This window comes from Aphelocoma coerulescens, assembly GCF_041296385.1.
Source record: "Aphelocoma coerulescens isolate FSJ_1873_10779 chromosome W unlocalized genomic scaffold, UR_Acoe_1.0 ChrW_unloc_scaf_3, whole genome shotgun sequence".
NCBI classification, from domain to species: Eukaryota; Metazoa; Chordata; class Aves; order Passeriformes; family Corvidae; genus Aphelocoma; species Aphelocoma coerulescens.
In genome coordinates, this window is record NW_027184082.1 from 3145556 (window position 1) to 3171471 (window position 25916).

Sequence of the window (25916 nt, forward strand, 5' to 3'; positions counted from 1 at the left end):
ATGGGCCCCCTCCAACCCGGCCTGCCATCACCATCGATGCTGCACCGAGACTGGATGCTTGCCATCATCGACATAAAAGACTGCTTCTTTAACATCCTGCTCCATCCTCAGGATGCACCACGGTTCGCCTTCTCCATCCCCTCTCTTAATGAACAAACCCCACTCAGAAGACACCACTGGCTCGTCCTCCCACAAGGCATGAAGAACAGCCCGACCATCTGCCAGTGGTACGTCGCCCACATTCTTTCCCCCATCAGGAGCCTGTTCCCGGAAGCAATCATTTACCACTATATGGATGACATCCTAATCTGTGCATCAGAAAAAACTTACTTGGACAGAACTCTTAAAAAGACAATTGAAGCCATAGAAGAAGCAGGGTTCAAGTTTTGTGAGGACAAAGTGCAGCACTCCAGCCCATGGACTTACCTTGGCCTCCAGATCCGTGAGAGAACCATCATACCCTAGCAACTCGCCATCAAAGAGGATCCCAAAACCCTAAGGGACCTACACAGCTTGTGTGGATCCATAAATTGGATACACCCCCTACTGGGAGTCACAACACATGACCTCACTCCCCTCTTCAACCTCCTCCGGGCAGCGGAGACTTGGACTCTCCACGTGCCCTCACACCTGAAGCCCAAGATACCATCACCAAAGTCCAGGAAGCCCTGTCTTCATGCCAAGCCCATCACATTGAACCCAGCCTGCCTCTCCAGTTTGCAGTTTTGGGTAAGGCTCCCCTTTTACACGGACTGATCTTCCAATGGGACCCTAAACTCAGAGACCCTCTGCTGATACTTGAATGGGTCTTCATAAGCAATCAACCTACAAAGACATTAACCACCTTCCAAGAAGTAATGGCACATTTAATAAAAAAGGCCAGAACTCGTCTCCGCTCTCTTGCAGGGGGTGAGTTCACATGCATATACTTGCCATTGACCACTGAAGATCTAAAGCAGTTGCTCCAGACCAATGAGAGCCTCCAGTTCACCCTAGATAGCTACACAGGCCAAATTTCCATTCACATGCCAAAACATAGATTTTTCTACCGTGATGCAGCTTTTAAATTGATTCCAAAATTAATCCAAAGTAGAAAACCTCTCAAAGCTCTGACCGTCTTTACCGATGGGTGTGGCTCATCCCATCGGTCTGTCATGACATTGAGGCAACCCAATACCCAAAAATGGGAATCTGATATCCAAATAGTAGAGGGATCTCCACAGATTGCTGAATTAGCAGCTGTTGTCAGAGCCTTTGAGAAGTTTAAAGACAAACCTTTTAATTTGGTCACAGATTCGGCTTATGTCGCTGGCATAGCTATGAGGGCTGAACATGCTTTTCTAAAGGAGGTCTCCAACCAAAAATTATACCAATTGGTTTCTACATTGATTCATTTAATCTCGCACAGAAAACAGCCTTACTACATTATGCATGTGAGGTCACACACTGACCTCCCTGGTCCCATTGCCGAAGGGAACAGGAGAGCAGATGCACTGGCCATGCCAGCAGAGACTGCAAACATCCCTGACATCTTTGCCCAGGCGAAGTTGTCACATGCATTTTTTCACCAAAATATTCCTGCCCTCGTCAGAATGTTCAAGCTTTCAAAAGATCAAGCAAAAGCGATCATTGCAACGTGCCCGAACTGCCAGAACTACCAAATACCCTCTATGGGCACTGGAGTCAACCCCCGTGGTCTGAACAGCTGCCAATTGTGGCAAACTGATGTAACCCACTTCCCATCCTTTGGGAGATCCAAATATGTGCACGTGTCAGTTGACACATTTTCTGGGGCAGTGTCTGCGTCAGCCCATGCAGGAGAAAATGCTGTCCACGTCATCAAGCATTTTCTCCTTGCCTTTGCCACCCTGGGAGTCCCTGAAGAAATCAAAACAGATAATGGGCCTGCCTACACCTCTCGTAAGTTAAAAGATTTCTTCAACCAATGGGGGATAAAACACAAGACAGGCATACCTAGCAATCCCACAGGACAATCCATTGTAGAAAGGACCCACCAAACCCTCAAAAGAGTCCTCAATCAGCAACGGAAACAGAAATCTTGTCTCCTGTTGAAAGACTGTGTAAGGCTCTCTATGCCATTAACTTCCTAAATGGTACATCATCAGCGCCTGACCCCCCCAGTACTCTGCCACTTCTCAAATTCAACCCAAGCTAAACTCACAGAGAAGCCACCAGTGCTGGTGAAGGACCCAGAATCACACCAGGTCTCTGGGCCTTTCCAATTAATTACCTGGGGGAGAGGCTACGCCTGTGTCCAGCTACCATCTGGCCTGAAGTGGTTCCCAGGAAAAAGTATAAAACCATACTTAGGCCCTACAAACAGTTTCTAACCTATTTTTGACATTGTCTACCATCCATGAGTCAGTGTAGAGGTAGAGCTTTGGGCACTTCTCTCTTTCAGCAATGTACAGGGCTAATTGGATGGCTTTGAGTATAGCGAGTTGGCTCGATCCACCCTCTCCCTTGGTAGCTTGTCCAACTTGTCATGTGGGGCTCCATACAGCAGCTTTCAATTTCCACCTAGCACCTACAATTAGGCAGGAACCATCAGTGAAGAGGGCGTGTTGTCTTTCAGTCTCTGGTAGATTGTTGTTTGGTGGGGCTTCCTCGGTACGTGTCACTTGCTCCTTTTTCAGAAGATAACCCAAAAGTCTCACCTTCCGGCCAGTTCATAATTATTTCCAAGATCCCAGGGCGACTTGGGTTTCCAATTCGGGTGTGCTGCGAGATGAGGGAAATCCATTTGTTCCAAGTAGTGTCGGTGGCGTGATGCGTGGAAGGAACCTTTCCCTTGAACATCACCTTCAGAACCAGTAGTCGGGGTGCCAGGAGGAGTTGTGCCTCTGTGCCGATTACCTCTGAGGCGGCTTGGACTCCTTCATAGGCTGCCAAGATTTCCTTCTCTGTTGGGGTGTAGTTGGCTTCAGACCCTCTGTAGCTTCGGCTCCAGAATCCCAGTGGTCGGCCCCGAGTCTCACCAGGCACCTTCTCCCTAAGGCTCCCGGACAGACCATTGTTCCCGGCTGCAGAGTCGAGCATGTTCTTCACTTCTGGTCCTGTCCTGACTGGGCCCAGGGCTACAGCATGAGCAATCTCCTGCTTGATCTGGATGAAGGCTTGCTGCTGTTCAGAGCTCCAGTGCAAATTGTTCTTTTTGCAGGTAACCAGGTAGAGAGGACTCACAATAGGGCTGTACTCAGGAATATGCATCCTCCAAAAACCTATGGCACCTTGGAAAGCTTGTGTTTCCTTCTTGTTGGTCGGTGGAGACACTGCTGTGATCTTATTTATGACCTCAGTGGGAATCTGACGTCGTCCATCTTGCCACTTTACTCCCAGGAACTGGATCTCTCGGGCAGGTCCCTTGACTTTGCTCCTTTTGATGGCAAAGCCAGCTTCCAGGAGAATCTGGATGATTGTCTCTCCTTTCTCAAATACTTCCTTTGCTGTGTTTCCCCACTCAATGATGTCATCGATGTATTGCAGATGTTCTGGAGCCTCACCCTTTTCCAGTGCAGTCTGGATCAGTCCATGGCAGATGGTGGGACTGTGCTTCCACCCCTGGGGCAGCCGATTCCAAGTGTACTGCACGCCCCTGCAGGTGAAGGCAAACTGAGGCCTGCACTCTGCTGCCAGAGGAATGGAGAAAAATGCATTGGCAATGTCAATAGTGGCATACCACTTCGCTGCTTTGCACTCCAGCTCCTACTGGAGCTCCAACATGTCCGGCACAGCAGCGCTAAATGGTGGAGTCACTTCATTCAAGCCACGATAGTCCACAGTCAATCTCCATTCTCTGTCAGACTTGTGCACAGGCCAGATGGGACTACTGAAGGGTGAGTGGGTCTTGCTGACCACCCCTTGACTCTCTAGCTCACGGATCATCTTGTGGATGTGTTGTAATGTATTTGAACCCTGTTAGTGTGCCCCAGTCAAACCATCTTCAGTTATTCTTATCAGAGCCCTCAGGAATTCATCAAGGTTAATGAAATGTAAACTGCACTAAATTGGGAAAGAAGAAGCTGAGAAGCAGGACACCAAGACAGCAAGAAATAGATAAAGAAGGACTGTGCCCACTGGACTAGAACCAATCATATTTTCTGAAAAGTGTGTGCAGAGTGTGTGGATAAGATAGAGGGACCAATCAAGTAATGCGTGATTGCATGTACAGTAATTGCAAAATGCATAAGCAGAGTGTAATATAAACAATAAATGGCTCCTGCGAAATCAGTCATTGTTCAGAAGTCCTGAGCTCCCGCATGCTGGTGACCTCGCGACGTGATAAACACTGTGATAATGAAGCAGACTGGACCTTTTGGATTCTGAAGGGGGTTCTGTGGAGTGAAAAAGCGGGAGGCCCCTGTTGGAGCCTTCCATGGCTGGACCACGGCGGGGGGAGTGGGAGGACGGCTCCGTTGGAGTTCGGGGAGCCGAAGAAAGCTCCTGGGAAAAGAACTCCGGAAAACGTACGCTGCAGTGGGTGCACCCAAAGAGGTGAGTGGCTGGGGATTGGAGGATGCAGAAGAGTCTGTCAAAAGAGGAATAGGCCGAGTTCAGGGTCCTCCAGCATATTCTCTTCAAGAGAGATATTAAGTATGACCCGGAGGTCTTGAAAAGATTGTTAAGATGGTGCCTTGGTTTGAAAGACAGGTGTCTGCTAAGGAAGGCAGAAACCTCCCTTGGAATGGCAGATGAAATCCCCTTCCCTCTGAGTTATTATAATTTTGAAATCAAGGGGCTTTTAGGCAAAGATGTGGGAAATTGGAATAACAGTTCTTTACTATTATATATTTATATGTGCATAACCAGTCAAACAACAATAACTATGGCAGTAACAGCAAACAATCACAAACCCAGTTCCAGCCTTCTCAGCTGTCAGCCCCTTTCCCCTTGGGTGCAGTTCTGCTTGCAGCCGGCAGAGGCCCATGCAGCTCCCGGTGAGCAGGACAGGTGCGATGGGTCCCCCGCGGCTGCAGGGGGAGCTCCAGAGCCCCCAGAGCGGCTCCTAGCCCTTTTGCATATGCACCAAGAGAGCCAAAATCACCTGGATCTAACTTCTTAGCCGGCGTAGCACCAGGTGTGACTGCACCGAGACTGCCTGGGTGTGGTCCACTAACCTCCTTGGCACTGGACTGTTCTGCACCGCTGCAGAACCCAGCCATCGACCTTTTAATACAGCATCTGCCTTTGCTGACAGAGTTACCGAACCTATCCCGGCAGCTGGGAGAATTGCTCACCTGCAAAAACAGCTGTTTCAGATAACAGAGGCAACCTGCCGTGCGAAGTGGACTGGGCCCGAGCCTCCCGGGCCTCCTGTGGGAGCCGTGTCTCCAAACCAAGAAGCAGCGCAGCCGGCGGTGAACCCAGAAGTAGCGCTGCCACGGGAAAACCCAAACGCTGTCGTGGAGCAAGAGATGAGCCTGGCGCCAGACGCGGCTGTAGCCCCAGAGACGGAGGAAGCAACTGCAGTCTGTGCTGTCTGTTCTGCCCCATGCCAACCTAGCCAAAGTGCCCCTCTCCGTCCACCTCTGTTCACTCCCAGCGTCTCAGAGTTGCCTTTGCCTGATGACTCATCATCGGGAAGTGAGGCAGATGAGGTTCTGGCCCAAGGTCGTCAGGCGGCTGTTGCTGCACGGCGAAGGAAAAGGCTGCGCCAGTCTCGCCCCTGGACCTTTCAGGACTGCACGGTAACAGTGCATCCGAACCATTATAATCGCTTCTCAGAGTCAGTTAAAATGCGAGCATTGGAGGAGGGTGACTGGAGGTTATTGGAAACACTTGGAATGCCAAATAGATTTGAGGATTCTGGGGGTAACCAAGAAGCTGTTACACTTCATCCACAGGCTGTGCCAGAAGTTCAGGATGGTAGTGCTTCCCCAAAAGGGGAGATCCAAGCTTTCCCAGTGCATAAGGCTGTCCCAAATTCAGGCGAGCGTGATAAGCATGAGGTGATTGCTTGGAAAGTCGCCCAGGATCTGCCATCCAAGGTGGCACAATATGGGCTAGGTTCTGCTGAGGTCATGCAGATAATAAGGGTGATAAATACAGATTTACTTGCTCCATTTGATATCAGACACAGGTCAAATTCTATTTCAACCTGTACAATTTATAGTTTTTGAGAAAACCTGGAGAAAGCTGGTCAACAAGGCTGCATTAGGGAATATGCAGCTCCCGGCTGCTGATCCTAGACAGACAGCAGGAATGGATGCTTTGATGGGGACTGGTCCCTTCTCTGATCCCAGTCTACAGGGCACTTTGTCTTCTCGTGTACTACAGCAAGCACAGCAGGTTGGCATGGCTGCCCTGTTGAAAACTATAGAGTTGTCTGCGCCTAGAAATCGATATACTGAAATAGTTCAAGGGAAATCAGAGTCATTCTTCTCTTTTGTAGAGAAAGTTGCTGCTTCTCTCGAGAAGCAGGTTGAGGATGACGGGTTAAGACAGTTGTTGTTAAGGCAGTTAGTGAGAGATAACGCAAACAAGGAGTGCAGAAAGATCATAGATGCCTTACCAGGGGATCCTGAGGTAACAGACATGGTCAAAGCCTGTGCTAAGGTGGGATCTGGGAACCAGAAAAGGTCTGCTTTGCGTGCGTTCCTGCAGCCTGGTCACACATCTTCTGGTCATGAACCAAAACAGGTGAAAAAACGGAAGCAACCTAAGCCGAGACAAAAAGAGAACACACCGATCCCCCAGTGCAAGAGGTGTGGCATGCCAGGGCATTGTTTGTACTACTGTAGATCCCAGACTCATGCCAATGCTCGGCCTTTGTCGAGAAACTTCTGCCGGGGTGCAAGGAGGGGGAATTGCTCTCCGATGCAGTCGCTCCCCCAGATAGTGGCACAGGTACAGGCACAGGCCTACCCCGCCACCCTAGAGACGGCACCCAGGGGTCAGACTGTTTTGATGTCCACACCGCAGCTGCAGTCGTCTTAGACTCTAGCGGTATTTATAAGGTTCCCTTGGATGCATATGGACCCTTAGCCCAGGGATCCAGTGCGATGCTAGTGGGAAAACCTGATGTTGCCCATCAAGGAATCTTAGTGCACTCAGGAGTCATTGATTCGGACTTTAAAGGTCAGATTTGCGCTATGGTCTCCACACAAAAACCCCCTGTAACTATTCCTGAAAAGACCTGCCTTGCTAAATTAGTGCCTTTTAAGTCTTGTGTCCCCAGGATAGAACAACAAACTCACAAAGATAGCGGCAGTGGATCTACGGGACTTCCGCACGCCTTCTGGACTGCAGACATCTCTGACCAAAGGCCACAGATGACATGTACCCTGATCCTGCCGAACGCCCGTCCGCCCTGGACTCAGCTTTGAGGTTTGATTGATACGGGTGCTGATGTAACTATCATCTCCTTCTCTGCGTGGCCTCCCTCATGGCCTTTAGCCCCGGCGGGATCGGCCATCGCAGGAGTAGGAGGAACTTCACGGAGCTATTTAAGCGAACGGCCTGTGGTGGTGAAGGACTCAGAGGGGCACACAGCTATGATTAGGCCTTATGTTACTACTACTTCTCTTTACCTTTGGGCACGGGACGTGTTGGCAGCTTGGGGCGTACGGATTGGGACAAATTTTTAGCAGGGGTCACTGTGCGTAAGGGCGCACAGTATTCTACACTGCCTTTGCGGTGGTTGACTAACACACCAATCTTTGAGCCGCAGTGGCCCCTACCAAAAGAGAAGTTAGACGCCCTTCATCAGCTGGTTCAGGAACAGTTACAACAGGGGCACCTTGAACCTTCTACTAGCCCCTGGAACACTCCTGTTTTCGTAATTAAGAAGAAATCAGGGAAATGGAGATTTTTGCAGGACCTGTGGAAAATTATTGCAGTAATGGAAGGTATGGGGGCTTTGCAGCCTGGCATGCCCTCTCCCACCATGATTCCTACGGGGTGGGACATCCTGATCATTGATTTAAAGGATTGCTTTTTCACAATTCCTTTGCATCCTGATGACAAACCAAAATTTGCCTTTACTGTGCCTGCCATTAACAATGCTGAACTTGCTAAGAGATACCAATAGAAGGTCCTCCCTCAAGGGATGAGGAACAGCCCAATTATCTGTCAGTGGTATGTTGCCCAAGCTTTAGCCGGAGTTCGCAAGCAGTTTCCTGATGCACGCTGCTACCACTACATGGATGATATCCTGGTGACAGCATCCACTCTGGACAAGATGCTGAGAATACAGCCTCAGCTGCTCGCTGCTCTGCATGCCTATGGATTAGAGGTAGCTCCGGAGAAAGTTCAACAGCATCCTCCTTGGAAATATTTAGGAGTGAAAATCTTGGACCAAACTATCCAACGCCAAGAGGTGCAATTCCCAGATTCAATTAAAACCTTGAGTGATGCTCAGAAGCTGTTGGGTGTCATCAATTGGTTACGACCTTATCTAGGTCTAACCCCAAAGTAACTTTCACCACTTTTTAATACATTAAAAGGGGATCCCGATCCGAATTCACCTTGCAAGTTGACTCCGGAAGCGCGACAAGCGCTGCAAGAGGTCCAACGGGCTGTTTCCGCTCATCAGGTTTATCGAGTGGATCCCTGCATTGCTATCACTGTTTTCATTACTATTCCAGACCTCCATCCTACAGGTATCATTGGCCAGTGGAATGCTCAATGGCCTGATCCTTTGCATATTCTAGAATGGGTCTTTTTGCCTCACCAGCCAAAAAGGACTGTGACCACAGTGTTTGAATTGGTCGCTTCTCTGATAATCAAATGCCGTCAATGGTGTTTGCAACTGATGGCTGCGGATCCTGCATTAATTGTCATTCCGATCTCAAAGGAATACTTTGAGTGGAGCCTTATCCATAGTGCTCCTTTGCAAAGCGCGCTGCAAAACTTTTCAGGGCTGTAGTGGTTTGGTCTAAAATACTCATTACTGTATGGAAGATCACTTACCATTTGCCCAGTCATAAATTACTGTAGTTGGCAAAATCGACCGTGCTTTCCTTGCGGTCAAGAAATGGCTGAGTGCCAGTGCAAGGACCCACCGTCTTTATGGATGGTTCTGGGAAAACAGGGAAAGCCATCGTTACCTGAAAGGAGGGATCGGAATGGCAGGTGCTGGAAGGCCACAAGTCAGGCTCTGCTCAGTTAGTCGAATTAAGGGCTGTTACCATGGCTTTTCAGCGATTCTCACAGGAACCTTCAAATATGGTTACTGACTGATTATGTAGCAGATATAACCCAACGCTTAGATTGTTCACTTCTGAAGGAGGTGAACAATGCGGCTCTGTTTTCACTCATGCAAACCTTGTGGTCTGCAATTCAGGTTCGAGTGCATCCGTATTACATTCTGCACATTCAAAGCCACACCGATTTACCAGGTTTTCTAACAGAAGGCAATGCCAGGGCTGACATGCTGGCAAACCCTGCATGGGTAGGGCCTCAGCCTGACAAAACTGCACAAGCAAAGGCATCGCACGGTTTCTTCCATCAAAGTGCACATACCCTGCAGAAGCAGTTTCATTTAATGCCAACCGAAGCGCACGACATTGTCAGCGCTTGTGCTGACTGTCACGGAGTCGCTGTGCCTTTGCCAGCGGGGGAAAACCCCAGAGGGCTAAAAGCCTTGCAGATTTGGCAAACGGATGTAACTCACATCCCAGAATTTGGTTGGCTGAAATATGTGCACGTGTCTATTGACACTTCCTCCTCGGCTATGTGGGCTACTGCTCACACTGGAGAGAAGGGCCGTGATGTCATTGCCCATTGGAAATTGGCATTCTCAGTCCTGGGCGTGCCAGCTTCTGTGAAAACCGATAATGGTCCTGCCTACGCCTTGGAGAAGACGTGGCAGTTTTTACACCTATGGAAAGGAGACCATGCCTTTGGTATCCCACATTCTCCTACTGGCCAAGCCATTGTCATGGTACCTTGAAGCGTGTTTTGGACAAACAGAAAAGGGGAATGCATGGAGAAACCCCACAGAGCCGACTAGCAAAAGCTTTGTATACAATCAATCACCTTACAGTACCACAAAATTCAAATAATCCTGTTATTCTGAATCATTTTCTCTCATTGCAGTCTGCAGGCAAGACACAACTGCCCCGGGCAAAAGTCTGAGTAAGGAATTTACTCACTAACCAGTGGGAAGGCCCAAATGAGCTTATCGTTTGGGGTCATGGGTATGCTTGCGTTTCCACAGATACTGGGATACGGTGGCTACCTTCAAAATGTGTTCGCCCTGACCTACAGCACCAGAGGAAGAACAGGCAACCTCCAAATGATGACCAGAATGCCAACCATCCAAATGGCCACCAGAATGTAGATCATCAGCCTAATGACTCTTCTGATGATGACCAGGATGTCAACCATCAGGCAGATGGTCCTTCTACAAGCAGAGACTGGGATGGTCCTTCTACAAGCAGAGACTGAACTTTACATTTCTTGTTATGGAGTCAGATAGTTAAAGCCTTAAGGACATATTTAGAATTAATAACTGATGTAGATTTCTATTTAGGATTAATAGTAGAGTTGTTCTCTTATCAAACAAAAAGGGGAAATTGTAGATTAAAAAATGCTGCAAGCAAGGATTTTCTTGCTATTTTCCAAGTCCGTGAGAGACTGTTCTCTCTCACAGAAGAGGTAGCAGAGTATGTAAACACCCAAGCCACCTGCAACCTTGAAAAGTCTTGTTTATGGTATAGTAGAAAAATATTTTGACAATGGATGTTTTAGGATTTTAGCCAATCACCCCAAGGGGTGGCTGATCCTTTGTCCAATTAGACTATGAAGAAAAAAGTCTATAAAAGAGTTTGTAAAATAATTAAAGGAATCAATCTTGCTGCACAATTCCTGCCTGCTGGATCTTCTCTCCTCCTCCTCCCTATGGCTGCGGGACACGGTGATATACCTTAGGGCACAGGCCTGCGGTAATAGTAAGGGATGTGGTACACCCACTCAATCTCATGTTCTCTAGCCCAGGTGTTTATAAGGCCGTTCTTGAAATGAGTCCCATTATCAGGCTAGATTCTCTCAGGGGTAACATGCCTCCAAAGGACTTGCTTTTCAAGGCCCAGGATGGTGTTTCGGCCTGTAGCGTGAGGCACAGGGTAGGTCTTCAGCCATCCAGTTTTGGCTCCAACCATTGTGAGCACATAGCACTTGCCTTGGCATATTTGAGGCAGTGTGATGTAATCAATCTGCCAGGCCTCCCCATACTTGTATTTGGACCACCGCCCACCATACCACAGGGGCTTCACCCGCTTGGCCTGCTTGATCGCAGCACATGTCTCACAATCATGGATCACCTGGGAGATACTGTCCATGGTCAGATCCACCCCTTGATCTCGTGCCCGTTTATAGGGGGCATCTCTGCCCTGATGGCCTGAGGCATCATGGGCCCATTGAGCTAGGAACAACTCTCCTTTATGTTGCCAATCCAAGTCTATCTGGGACACCTCTATCTTTGCAGCCTGATCAACCTGTTTGTTGTTATGATGTTCTTCGTTAGCCCGGCCCTTGGGGACATGAGCATCTACATGACGGGCCTTCATGGATAGCTTCTCTACCCGAGTGGCAATGCCTTTCCACTCCTCAGCAGCCCAGATTGGTTTTCCTCTGCGCTGCCAGTTTGCCTTCTTCCACCTTTCCAGCCGACCCCATAGAGCATTGGCTGCCATCCATGAATCAGTGTAGAGGTAGAGCTTTGGCCACTTCTCTCTTTCAGCTATGTCTAGTTCTAATTGGATGGCTTTGAGATCAGCAAATTGGCTTGATCCACCTTCTCCTTCAGTAGCCTGTGCAACTTGTCATGTGGGGCTCCATACAGCGGCTTTCCATTTCTGGCTAGCCGGAACCATCAGTGAAGAGGGGGTGTTGTCTTTCAATCTCAGGTAGCTTGTTATATGGTGGGGCTTCTTCGGTACGTGTCACCTGCTCCTTTTCTTCTTCAGAAGATAACCCAAAAGTCTCACCTTCCGGCCAGTTCGTAATTATTTCCAAGATCCCAGGGCGACTTGGGTTTCCAATTCAGGCACACTGCGTGATGAGGACGATCCATTTGCTCCAAGTAGCGTCGGTGGCGTGATGCGTGGAAGGAACCTTTCCCTTGAACATCACCTTCAGAACCAGTAGTCGGGGTGCCAGGAGGAGTTGTGCCTCTGTGCCGATTACCTCTGAGGCGGCTTGGACTCCTTCATAGGCTGCCAAGATTTCCTTCTCTGTTGGGGTGTAGTTGGCTTTGGACCCTCTGTAGCTTCGGCTCCAGAATCCCAGTGGTCGGCCCTGAGTCTCAGCAGTCACCTTCTGCCAGAGGCTCCAGGACAGGCCATGGTTCCCGGCTGAGAGTAGAGCACGTACTTCTTTTGGGTAAACAGGTAGAGAGGGCTCACGATCAGGCTATTCTCTGGAATGTGCATTCTCCAGAAACCTATGGCACCTAGGAAAGCTTGTGTTTCCTTCTTGTTGGTCGGTGGAGACACTGCTGTGATCTTATTGATGACCATGGTCGGAATCTGACATTGTCCATCTTGCCATTTCACTCCCAGGAACTGGATCTGTCGGGCAGGTCCCTTGACTTTGCTCTTCTTGATGGCAAATCCAGCTTCCAGGAGAATTTGGATGATTGTCTCTCCTTTCTCAAACACTTCTGTCGCGGTGTTCCCCCACACAATGATGTCATCAATGTACTGCAGATGTTCTGGGGCCTCACCCTTTTCCAGTGCAGTCTGGATCAGTCCATGGCAGATGGTGGGACTGTGCTTCCACCCCTGGGGCAGCCGGTTCCAAGTGTACTGCACACCCCTCCAGGTGAAGGCAAACTGAGGCCTGCACTCTGCTGCCAGAGGAATGGAGAAAAATGCATTGGCAATGTCAATAGTGGTGCACCACTTCGCTGCTTTGGACTCCAGCTCCTACTGGAGCTCCAACATGTCCGGCACAGCAGCGCTCAATGGTGGAGTCACTTCATTCAAGCCACGATAGTCCACAGTCAATCTCCATTCTCCTTCCGATTTGCACACAGGCCAAATGGGACTATTGAAGGGTGAGTGGGTCTTGCTGACCACCCCTTGGCTCTCCAGCTAATGGATCATCTTGTGGATGGGGATCACAGCATCTTGATTTGTCTGATACCTCTGGCGGTGCACTGTCGAGGTGCCAATTGGCACTCGTTGCTCTTCCACTTTCAGGAGCCCAACTGCAGAAGGATTGTCTCATAGTCCAGGCAGGGTGTTCAATTGCCTAATGCCCTCTGCCTCCACAGCAGTGGTCCCAAAAGCCCACCTGAGTCCCTTTGGGTCTTTGTAATAGCCGTTCTGGAGGAAGTCTATGCCCAGAATACACGGGGCCTCGGGGCAGGTCAGGATCGGATGCTTTTGCCACTCCTTCCCAGTCTGGCTCACCTCAGCTTCCAAAAGGGTCAACTGCTGTGATCCCCCGGTCACCCCAGCGATGGAGACAGGTTCTGCCCCCACATGTCCTGATGGCATTAAAGTACACTGTGCCCCAGTATCAACCAATGCATCATATTTTTGTGGCTCTGATGTGCCAGGCCATCAGATGCACACCGTCCAGAAAACGCTGTTCTCCCGTGCCTCTTCCTGGCTAGAGGCAGGACCCCTCTAGCCCTGGCTATCATTCTTTCCCTGGGGGTACATGCTCGTGGTCCCTTCAAGGGGATCCGACATATCATCCTCCCTTCTGTAATACCTGGCAGCTCGGTCACGGGAGGCTGAGGCTACTTTCACCTTAGCAGAACCCCCTCGGTTAGTGCCTCCCTCCTTGAGTTCACGCACCCGTGCTGCCAGGACAGAGGTGGGTTTCCCATCCCACCTTCTCATGTCTTCCCCATGCTCACACAGGAAAAACCACAGCTCAGCTCATGGGGTGTACCCTGTCTCTCTAACAGGGGGATGACGGGCTCTGACTTGGGGGCCTGTGACTTGCACTGGTGCCACACTGATCTTCCTCATCTCCTCCCTCCTCTCCTTCATCTACTCTTTAAGGTCCTGGACCACAGCAGAGACATGAGCTTTCAGCGGACCATTGACCATACTGTCATAATTCCTGAGCTTGTTGGAAACAGAGCCCACTTTTTCTTGGTTATTGTCAGCATCAATCGTTGCAACGAAGGTGGTGTATTGCGATGGCCCTAGCTTTGCCAGGTTCCACAACATCTGTCCTGTGCACCTGACCTTATTGGGGTCATTATCATGCTGTCCATCCCTCCCAAAGAGTATCTCTAATACTGCCACCTCTCTTAGCTGTTGGATCCCTTCCTCAAATGTCTTCCACTGCATTCTATGATGGTACTCTTGCATTCTGTCTTTGTGAACGAACCTTTTTCTTGATGCCTTTTCCTCGTCTTAAAATCAAGAGTCATGCACGGTTAAAAGGGGAAAAGAGATTTTACCTTTGTGTTTATTTTAAGGATCCTTAGGTGTACACGTCCAGGTCATATACATCGAGATGCACTCCGCTTAGTCCCTCTATGTGTCCCCTCCCCAACGTTGGGTGTATCATTATAGGTTTTACTAATTAGCATATCTATCAAAGATTCCCCAATGAGAGGCTCAAGTGAGCCCCCCTCCCCAAGGAACCTTCCCCTGGATGGTTCTATATTAGTTTACAGAATGTGTTCTGGAGAGAACCTTGGGGTCTGGGGCACACTGATCTCTAGCTACAAAGCTTCCAAAATGTTTAGTCTCTTAGCATAACAAACAAGTCCAAGAATGTAGGGAAAGAGCACTAGGAATACAGAAGTTGTAAAAAGGTATAACAGGGGTATAAAAGAAAAGGCAAAAATCTTCATGGCATCACTCTCACACTCGTTAAGTGCCACTCCCAGAGAGAAAGGGGCCCTGGCTCCCTTTACAAATATCTGGTCCACACCTGGGTCCTGGGTCAACGATCCCAGATACCTTGCCTCACCACTATCCAGTTGCACACCTGTGCCCATAAGGTACCAAACCCGAAGCAGCCAGGTTGTATAAGGCTCACGCCCCCTTCACACAATGTCTTTTCGCATACCACGGAGACTGTCATATGACAGGGACTCAGTGATGATTTCTGGCTCTTCTGCTGGTTGTGAGGGCCCTGGTTCCCCATCATCATTAACTGGTCGTGCTGATTTGGTCTTATACTTCCTCCTTTGCACAGGGGCGACTGCTGCTGGCTGTGGTTGCCCTTGTGGTTCAGCTGAAACCTGGATGGTCGTAACATCCGTGGGTTCCACTGCTGCACCATCGGACTCACCCTCTTTGGGGCAGGGAGAGGGTTTTTCACTAGCTGAGGAGGTGTATTCCCTTAGCACTTTGCATATCCCCTGGCGCACCTGGCCCATCTCCTGGCATATCTCCTGCATCCCCTTCACCAGTACCCCCACCCAGTTCGGGTAGTCCATTTCTGAGGTGGGCTGTTGGGCGGTATCAGGCTGTGGGGCAGGGTCAGGCTCTGGGGTAGGATCTCTAGTGTCTGGGGCCGTGTCAGGTTCTGGGGCTGGATCAGGCTCTGGAGTAGGATCTCTAGTCTCTGGGGCCAGTGTCTGGGTAATTATACAAACCAATCTCAACTTATCCCTGAGTGCTAAATAGAGTAGGCCTACCAGCACCAGTTGGTTAGTACTCAGAGGGAATCTAAACCCTTCGAAAATTGATGGGGTGGGCCCAAAGAACTGGTTGAGGGGTTGGGAGAAAACTTCTCCTAGTGTCATTTCCTCACAGAAGGTACCATTTTTAACATAACCCCAAAAACATGCACTTAGTGTGTGATAGCCGTTCATCCACGTGCCCACATTCCGGAGGAAGTTAAAAACCCATGAATTCCTCATCTTCTCGACCCATAGTGCAAACTGGATAACAGCCATGGTAGCCTTAGTCAGAGGACCCCTGTTTAGGTAAGGAGCTGCAAAGGGGAAGAATATAGCCACGACCACGTGCCACCCGAACCAGGGTAAACTAGACCACATAGTGCTGCCTAACAAGTTTCCTATATCCAGCACACAAAATTAAGTTATCCAGGAACTGTTATTCCTTTTTCACCTCTCTTAATGCCCTCAGGCCTCACGGTTGGGAACCAAGATCTGTCTTGGTTTGAAAGACAGGTGTCTGCTAAGGAAGGCAGAAGCCTCCCTTGGAATGGCAGATGCAACCCCCTTCCCTCTGAGTTACTATAATTTTAAAATCAAGGGCTTTTAGGCAAAGATGTGGGAAATAGGAATAACAGTTCTTTACTATTATATATTTATATGTGTATAACCAGTCAAACAAACAACAATAACTATGGCAGTAACAGCAAACAATCACAAACCCAGTTCCAGCCTTCTCAGCTGTCAGCCCCTTTCCCCTTGGGTGCAGTTCTGCTTGCAGCCGGCAGAGGCCCGTGCGGCTTCCGGTGAGCAGGGCAGGTGCGATGGGTCCCCCGTGGCTGCAGGGGGAGCTCCGGAGGGAGCTCGGAGAGCACGTGGCTCTGGTGGCCTGGGATCCTGGGGAGGGATGGAACAAAGAAGCTTTTCAAACCCCTGGGCGGCCGATCCCGGTGTCCGGCCGGACCCTCAGGAACAGCAGGTTGGAACAGCAGGCTGGAACGGCAGGGACGAACACAAATCCCGGGTGGCAGACGTGATGTATCCAAACGGGGAACTCCCCTGGAGGTCTAGACAGGCAGGGCGAGCACGGCTACAACGTAGCGAAGGCTCAAAGCAACGGTGGGGCAGGGTGGCCACGGCCCGTCTCCGAGCGCGGCAGGGAAGGTGGGCTTGGGATCCCGGATCTTCTCCAGCAGAAAGTAAAAGCAGCCGAAGAAAGCAGACTCCCTCTCTGTCCGAACTGTCCGAATGCCAGAGACCGAACTGCCCACACACCCAGGTGAAACAAAAAGAGCAGCCAGCTCTTTTGTTTTTCTTAAGTACCTAGCCATTTGTCCCCCTGGCAACATGTATGGGCAAAATTCCTTTAACAGAAAAAAAATACCAGGAGAGCACTTAAAACCCCAACAGATGGGTTCGGGAGAGAGGATTTTTTGCCACCCATGGGAGTGTTCTCCGCACTCTTGAGTGGGAAAGGCTGGGAATCGCTCTCTGGGATGCCGTGAGCGATGGATTAAAAGAGACTAAGGGGCTTAGTACGCTATGGAAATTAATAATAATGGCCCTAAGGCAAATAGAGGCAGAAAAAACAGCTGTGGGAGGGGCAGCAGCCCGTCTAGAGCCAGGCGGTCCCGCGGCTGCCTTTCAGACGTACGCACGAGAATTCTTTGGGGGAGTAGACCCAGTTATACCTTCCCTACCTTCTGTGCCCGCCGAGACAGAGTTACAGGCTCTACAGCCCGCGCCAGAACCAGAGAAAATGGAAGTGGATGAGCTATCCTCTCCGCAACCACCAGAACTGCCTACCAGGTGTCCCGTGGTGTCTCCTGAAGAGTTAAGAGTAGCATTGGGGGAGCGTGTGTATCCCCCACTATCCCCATCGCCGTCTGATTCGCCGCGGCTTAGTCAGAGCGGGGATTCAAATGCAAATGGAGGGTATTCAAAGGCAGAGCGTTTTCGATGCTTTGAAGAGTATAGGTGGCAGGACAAAGAGAAAAACAAAAACCGCTACTGTTGGTGGAAGGGAGAAAGAATACTGAATCAACTGCTAAATCAGTGTATCGCGGTGCCGAGTTTTCGGACCGTGTTGGCAACGGGGATTGGGAGGCCCGGGTCCCCGGCGGGGGTGGCCCTGATGGGGGGTCCGTCGACCCTGTGACTCCTGCCGAGGAAACACTTTGGCGAACAGAGAAGGGGGGAGAACCGCGGGAGCGAGAAGGGGAAGAAGGGGAAGAAGGGAAATTCCAGCCAGGACAAAAGTTAGACCGGAGCCAAGGAATGCGAAGAATGACTGATCCCCCGGCTCAAAGCCCAGAGCAGAAAAAAGTCCTGACCGCGGTTCCCTGAGCCGCCCTGTTTCCAACAGTCCTGCTCAGCTGTGGCAGGGAATTATACGGGAAACTTTGATCGAGGGTGAGTTTATTCCACAGGCGTTCCCGGTAATAGCTGCCACCGGTAATCCAAAACAACACCGGTGGGTGGGACTGGATTGGAAGCTCGTCCGAGAAGGGCAAAAAGCTGTGATGCAGTATGGATTAACTAACCCGTACGTGCAAACCTTGCTGGACCATATTTTTACTAGTGGTTTAATGACTCCGTTTGACTGTAGAAAGCTGGCAGAAATCTTTTTAAAACCCACACAGAGACTGCTATGGCAAGCGGACTGGGAAAGGCATATAGATGCTGCCGTGGTTGAAAATCTTGAGCTTCCTCAAGGGGACCCTCGGCAGTTTGTCACCCTAGACATGATGTTGGGGAAAGGGGCTTTTACTGATCCACAAACTCAAGCACGTTTACATACAGCAATTTTGCAACAGTCTCAGCAGCTCGCATGGGAGGCATTCCGTGCTGTCCCAGACATGGGACTTCCGTCACCATCCTATACAACCATTAAGCAGGAGGCAAAAGGCACTTTCATGTGTTGCAGCAGGGATTTCTGCAACATGTATAGACAGCGAGGCCCGTGGAAAGAATTATTCTTGATAGATTATTGATAGATGTTTCAGAGATCTTTATTTTCCAGCCACATGGCCAGGGGACTGCCCAAGAACTGAGCAATCAGGGGACCACCAGGGTCTTTCCCAGGCAGAGGAACACAAAAACACCAATGGGGAACAAGATTGACCAGGGAGTAGGGAAACCCAGTAGGCCATGCCTCTACCCCAGGGTCCCCTCCCCCCGGACCCCAATATTCATGAGTTTCAGAGATTGCTTTAAAAGTGCACTTGATCGAGTTCCGGGAATGTGCCCAGATGTAAAAACTGCCTTGGAAATGCAATTGGCTGTGGAAAATGCTAACCCTACCTGTAAGAGGATCTTGCAAACCTTGCCTCGATCTGCCACTTTGGTGGACATGGTTGAAGCTTGTTCCAGGGTTGGAACTTCAGAGGAAAAAGCCATTTACCTAGCAGAAGCAATGGCAGTTGCCCTTAAGCCCCGATCCAACAAGGAAAAGGTGATTCTAACCAGAGATGTTTTAACTGCTGCAAACCTGGCCATTACAAGGCGTGTTGCCGAGACAAAGCTGCAAAGGAAAGTAAGGTAACAGCAACATCTACTGGTTTCTCAGGAAACTACAATAGATGTGATAAATTTGGGCACCGGGCCAGTGAAAACAGATTGAGGTACAAAAGAGACGGAATGCCGTTGGGAAAAGTGGGACTGAGCGCAAAAGGGGGACGCTCAACAACAAATGTTCCCCCACAACCAGGCGACTGCCTGGATATCCTCAACTCAGCAACAGCAGGAAGCGCCGGAGTGGACTTGGCAACAGCAATAGAAATAACCCTGCAAAACACTGATGTACAGGTCCTTCCATCAACGGTGAACGGGCCTTTGGGGTATGGGCTTAGTGCCCTGCTGATAGGGAGATCATCCACATCAAAGCAAGGCATTTTTTGTCTTGCCTGGACTAATTGATGCAGATTACTTGGGCAATATTGGGATAATGGTACAAACATTGAGGCCACCTATCCACATTCCAAAAAGTACATGATTGGCTCATTTAGTTCCTTTCAAAGCCCAGGTCCCTAGACAAGATGTCATGCAAAGGGGGGATGGAGGTTTTGGGTGGATGGGAACCCCTGAGGTAATGTTTATGTTGCCATTATCGAGAGAGAAACCGATTAAACCCAATACTTTTCAGTACCCCGATGGAGGAACCCTGTCAACAACAGCCGCATTGTTGGACATGGGGTCAGATGTAACCATTGTTCTCTCATTTGCATGGCCTGCAACATGGCCTCTGAATATTCTGGAAACACCGGTTATGGGGGTAGGGGGTGTGCGAATGACTGGAGTTAGTAAAACCCTCTTAACAGTGTGGATTGAGGAAGAAGCACATGTTTGTGCTCTGGTGAAACCCTACATGATGAATACAACAATCTGGCTGTTGGGACGGGATGCACTGAGACAGACGGGTTTCTGTCTCACTACTGAGGGTTTTTAGCAGTGGCCATTGAAGCGCAGCCAAGCCTAAAATTAAAATGGTTAACAGAAACACCAATCTGGGTTGATCAATTATTACCTCAGGCCTAGGCCCTAGGGTATATCACCATGTCCCAAAGCCATAGGGAGGAGGAGGAGAGAAGATCCAGCAGGCAGGAGTTGTGCAGCAAGATTGATTTATTTAATTATTTTACAAACTCTTTTATAGACTTTTTTCTTCATAGTCTAATTGGACAAAGGATCAGCCACCCCTTGGGGGTGATTGGCTAAAATCCTAAAACATCCATTGTCAAAATATTTTTCTACTATACCATAAACAAGACTTTTCAAGGTTGCAGGTGGTTTGGTTGTTTACATACTCTGCTACCTCTTCTGTGAGAGAGAACAGTCTCGCATGGACTTGGAAAATAGCAAGAAAATCCTTGCTTGCAGCATTTTTTAATCTACAATTCCCCCTTTTTGTTTGATAAGAGAACAACTCTACTATTAATCCTAAATAGAAATCTACATCAGTTATTAATTCTAAATATGTCCTTAAGGCTTTAACTATCTGACTCCATAACAAGAAATGTAAAGTTCAGTCTCTGCTTGTAGAAGGACCATCCCAGTCTCTGCTTGTAGAAGGACCATCTGCCTGATGGTTGACATCCTGGTCATCATCAGAAGAGTCATTAGGCTGATGATCTACATTCTGGTGGCCATTTGGATGGTTGGCGTTCTGGTCATCATTTGGAGGTTGCCTGTTCTTCCTCTGGTGCCGTAGGGCAGGGTGAACGCATTTTGAAGGTAGGCACCGTACCCCAGTATCTGTGGAAACACAGGCATACCCACAACCCCAAATGATAAGCTCATTCGGGCCTTCCCACTGGTTAGTGAGTAAATTCCATACCCAGGCTTTTGCCCGGGGCATTTGCTTCTTGCCTGAAGACTGCAATGAGAGAAAATGATTCAGAATAACAGGATTATTTGAATTTTGTGGTACTGTAAGGTGATTGATTGTATACAATGCTTTTGCTAGACGGCTTCAGTAACCAAATTCAAAGGTTCCTGTGAGAATCATTGAATAGCCATGATGACAGCCCTTAATTCAACTAAGCAGAGCCTGACTCGGATTGGTGTGCTAGTCAGCCACTGCAAAGGCAGTGTAGGATACTGTGCGCCCTTGCGCACAGGGACCCCTGCTAAAAATTTGTTCCAATCTGTACGGCCCAAGCTGCCAACACATCCCGTCCCCAAAGGTTAAGGGAAATGGTAGTAACATAAGGCCTAATTGCAGCTCTGTGCCCCTCTGAATCCTTCACCACCACAGGCCGTTCGCTTAAATAGCTCTGTGTGGTTCCTCCAAATCCTGCCATAACCGATCCCACTGGGGCTAAAGGTCATGAGGGAGGCCACGCAGAGAAGGAGATGATAGTTACATCAGCAGCCGTATCAATCAAACCTCGAAGCTGAGTCCAGGGCGGATGGGCGTTCGGCAGGATCAGGGTACATGTCATCTGTGGCCTTTGGTCAGAGATGTCTGCAGTCCAGAAGGCGTGCGGAAGTCCCATAGATCCACTGCCGCTATCTTTGTGAGTTTGTTGTTCTATCCTGGGGACACAAGACTTAAAAGGCACTAATTTAGCAAGGCAGGTCTTTTCAGGAATAGTTACAGGGGGGTTTTGTGTGGAGACCATATGTAAGAGACAGTCCAAAGATCCCTCATCTGCCTCACGATCATCGCCGAGAACAGAGACTGAGCACAGGAGTCCTGGCCTAGCTGAGGTGGGATGTCTGCCGAGTGTTGCCTACGGGTGTGCCCGCTGGGAACTGGTATGCATTCCTGAGGAAAATTAGTGCAGGTAACAATGGACTGCGCCGTTCTTGCTGCCCAGGCGGGAAGGACTGCGCTGAAGCGGAAAGGAATGACCTGTCCTGCACACCTGTCCTGCACACCCGTCTTTTGCGTCTGTCCTGTACCTGTTTCCCAAAGCAACGGACTCCACAACAATGGCTGTAAATTTCCCAACCTCTTGGCCAGTTGCCCCTCACTTCTGAAAAGGACTATAAAGGGACTTTCTGAAATAACCTAGTCAGAGAGATCTCCCCCACGGAAAGAAGACAAATCTATTGGCAGAAGACCACGAGGACTTCGTCTCATCCTTTCGTAGCTATTGCCCCCCCCCCCCCCCTCTTTTTCTTCCTCCCTACTTTATGTTTCTCTCTCTCTCTCTCTCTCTCTCTCTTCTATTGCATTACTGTGTTGTGGGCACTTAATAAAGGTGCACTGTTTTGATTTAAACTGAAATTTCTTGTGTCCTTTTTACACTCTGAGATCGATAAACGAACCATCACGACCCCCGCTTGCATTAGCGGATCGTGACATTAAACTGGCGTCATGGACAGGATCTGACAGACAGAAGGGGTTGCAAGGTTGTGTGTAGTCTGTAATAGGGGAAGGACGTTTCGCTCCAGTCGCACCTAGCCCGACACCCCAAAAGGGGTGAGCGGTGTCTAGAAAGCAAGGGGGGTGACTCGAATTTCCCGCAAACTGCACACGCCTAGGTAAAAAGCACCCCATACTCAGTTGAGGGCTCTGTCTTCAGATTTTTCGCAAAGGATCTCTTAGTGTAAAAGGGGGAACTGTGTTTTTTGGTGTGTGCATGAATTTGGACTGCTTGGTGTAGTGAAGAGACAACCATAAGTAACTTAAGGAGTACCTCCCAAGCAGATTTGGTCTCTTCACCCACCCAGGGAAGTGAAGGGAGACACAGCGAAGCTGTGTGTGTGTCGCAGTGTGTAATTAACTTTACCTCCTTGTGGTGGTTTTGATCCTGTCATAAAATGACTGAAAACCCCAGTGCAAAAGTTAAAGCTGCGTTTTATGCTCTGCTAGCAAAACATAATGCCCGGCCCTCTCCGGGAGGGGAAGAATGGGCTCAAAATAGCTGGTTTAATTTGGATTATGTGACTGATAGAGTATGTTCTTTACAACATGAGACTAGATTTAAATTTGGCCGAAATAAAACCATAATCTGCTCTGTTTTAGGGGCATGCCTTGCGGCAGCTATAGATCATCGCTTAAAGCAATGTACTGAAGAGAAAGCGATCATAGATTCCCTTCAAAGCCTAGTGGAAATTTTACAGAAACAATTAGATGAAGAAAAGAATAAAAATCATTTGCTAGAGGCTGCTTTAAAAGAGGAATATTTTAGAAATTCGAAAAATGCCGACTCACCAAAAGAGACAGAGGAAAAGGAAACTCCTCACATTGACCAAATATACCCCCAAAAAGAACTAATACTAGTAAAAAATTGTGGAGAAAACTGCTGCCCTCGTGTGAGACCTCTGATTAAAACTGAATATAATTATATCAATGATGAAGATTTTGAACCGCATATCACCACTAAACAAATACCATACACTGCTGTTGAATTGGCTAGATTAAAAAAGGAGTATGGGCGGCTTCCCCACGAATCTGAGACAGAATATGTCTTCCGAGTGTCTCTCACCAGAGGAGACCAAATTCAATTAACTGAACAGGAAGCCAGTGGATACTGGGGACATGGAGTTTTCTTGACAACAGGAGACAAACGTGGCACGTGGTCCCTGACTCAGCGCACAGCCTTCTGGACTGGGGGACTCAATCCTTTAGAAAGGGGAGACCCTTTAGCTATAATTGGTACCCCCGATCAACTCCTAGAAAGTGTCCACAAAGCTGCCTGTTTGCAAATGATCCATGAAAGAAAATTAACTCCTGGATATGAATCCCCCATGCAATTACCTGTTAAGCCTGCACTGATGACCCCTTTAATTCGAGGCCTTCCAGAATCACTCAAACCTACAGCAATTGCCCTTCAAAAAACCATAGCAGCTGTAGGTCCCGTAGAAAGGCTGGATAGATTCCTTGGAAACCCAAGCGACCAAACTGGATCTACCGATCCTGGGTTTACTCCCTATTCGACCCCCTCTCAGCCGCCAGGTTCACAATCGAATTCACCTGCCCGTGATCGCAAAGTTTGGACATGGAGTGAAGTTGCAAAAGATCTGATTAATTACAGTAGAAAATATGGACCTATAAAAATTCCAGAAGAAAAATTAGACAAAACAAAAGGTGTCAGGTACATTCGGGCTCCTCATAGCGAAAAGCCAGAGAATGTAAAACAGATCTCTAACCGTCAGCATTGGTGGTTATTAGGCATCAAAAAGGGGGTCCCCAGAGATGTGATGGATGGCTTACCCCTTGATAAATTGAGTAGTGTCTAACTGGCACTGCCGAAAACCCGTTCTACCAAATCCATCAGTTCAACCCAGTGCACCCCTCCTCCCTCAGAATCTGGGCAGTGAGTCAGACCAACCACTCCCTCAAAGTCTGTGCAGTGAGCCAAAACAACCTCTCCCTCAAAACCAGGGAAACTAGACCCTCCGTCTCTTGTCAGTGAGCGAAGAGACGGAGCATGGGTATACCTGAGAAGGCTCACTAAAAATAAAAAAGGAGATATAATGATCACAGCTATTACAGGCCCTAAACGGGCACCTGTAACTTTTCTGATTGACACTGGGGCACAAATTTCTGCGCTGACAAAGAAAGATGCCCAGAGATGTGGAATTGTCCCAACAAAGAACCGATATTGTGTTTTAAATGCCTTAGGAACAACAGAATCTATGAATGTAGCCCTAGTTAAGCTCATTTTACCTGGGGAAGAAAATCAACTCTCTATTAATATGGTGATTGGAAATATCCCAACCAATTTATTAGGGATGAATGCCCTCGTTGGGAGGCAGTGGGAGGACTCAGAGGGTCTTCTGTGGTCTTTTGGCACACCACGTTTTAACATCAGACTGCTCAAAGCCACACCCTCCCTACCATTCAGCAAAGTAACTAATGTGAAACAATACCCCCTCCCCCTGGGTGCCAAAGAGGGCATCAAGCCAGTGATACAGGAACTGCGAGAACAAGGAGGAATAGCTAATACTCATTCTCCTTTCAATTCTCCAGTGTGGCCAGTGCGAAAGCCTAATGGGAAGTGGAGGCTGACAATAGATTTTCGCAGGCTAAATGCCAACACAGACCCTCTCACAGCAGCTGTCCCAAATCTAGCAGAATTGATAACACTAATTCAAGAAAAAGCTCATTCAATTATGGCAACTATAGATGTCAAAGACATGTTTTTTATGATACCTTTACAGCCAGAAGACATGGACCATTTTGCTTTCACATGGGAAGGTCAGCAATACACTTTCACTAGGCTTCCCCAAGGGTACAAACATTCCCCCACCCTGGCTCATCACGCTTTAGCCCAGGAGTTAGAAAAAATACCCAAAGCTGACAATGTGACTGTTTATCAATACATTGATGATATCCTTGTGGGAGGAGATGAAATAGAAGAAGTGAGAGATACCCAACAGAGAATAATCTCCCACTTAGAAAGCCTTGATTTGCAAATTCCCTCAGAAAAAATCCAAAATCCTTCACATGAAGTGAAATTTTTGGGAATTTGGTGGAAAGGAGGTATGACATGTATCCCACCTGATACCCTAACCTCTTTAGATCAGATTAAAATGCCTGAATCCAAAAAAGATCTCCAACATGCTTTAGGATTATTAGTGTTCTGGAGAAAACACATCCCAGATTTTTCCATAATTGCCAGACCTCTTTATAACTTGTTAAGAAAAGGGATAAAATGGGAATGCAGTGCTTCTCAAGAAGAAGCATTGCAATTGTTGATTTTTGAAGCAACAGCTCACCAAGCCCTGGGCCCTATTCACCCTACAGATCCTTTCCAGGTGGAATGGGGATTTGCCTCCTCAGGGCTGTCAGTACACATATGGCAGCGGGGTCCTGAGGGTCCGACGAGGCCTGTAGGTTTTTACTCTCGTGGCTTTAAAGATGCTGAAAAAAGGTACACTACCTGGGAGAAAGGATTGT

The 25916-nt window shown here is 48.7% G+C and overlaps 1 protein-coding gene across 1 annotated transcript; it reads left to right on the forward strand.

Moving 5' to 3' along the window:
- On the forward strand, positions 1-24429 carry LOC138102856 (uncharacterized). Its single transcript, XM_069000608.1, has 4 exons — positions 1-227; positions 599-729; positions 23037-24108; positions 24321-24429. The coding sequence occupies exons 1-4, from the start codon at positions 1-3 to the stop codon at positions 24427-24429; spliced, it is 1539 nt and encodes a 512-aa protein (XP_068856709.1).
- Positions 24430-25916: the final 1487 nt, after the last annotated feature.

Coding starts and splice junctions, on each gene's coding strand:
- LOC138102856 (XM_069000608.1), top strand. CDS start 1: ATGGGCCCCCTCCAACCCGGCCTGCCATCACCATCGATGCTGCACCGA. Junction 730..23,036: donor TCTCCAGTTTGCAGTTTTGG/GTAAGGCTCCCC, acceptor GCTCTGTTTTAG/GGGCATGCCTTGCGGCAGCT. Junction 24,109..24,320: donor GACAAAACAAAAGGTGTCAG/GTACATTCGGGC, acceptor CTCCTCCCTCAG/AATCTGGGCAGTGAGTCAGA.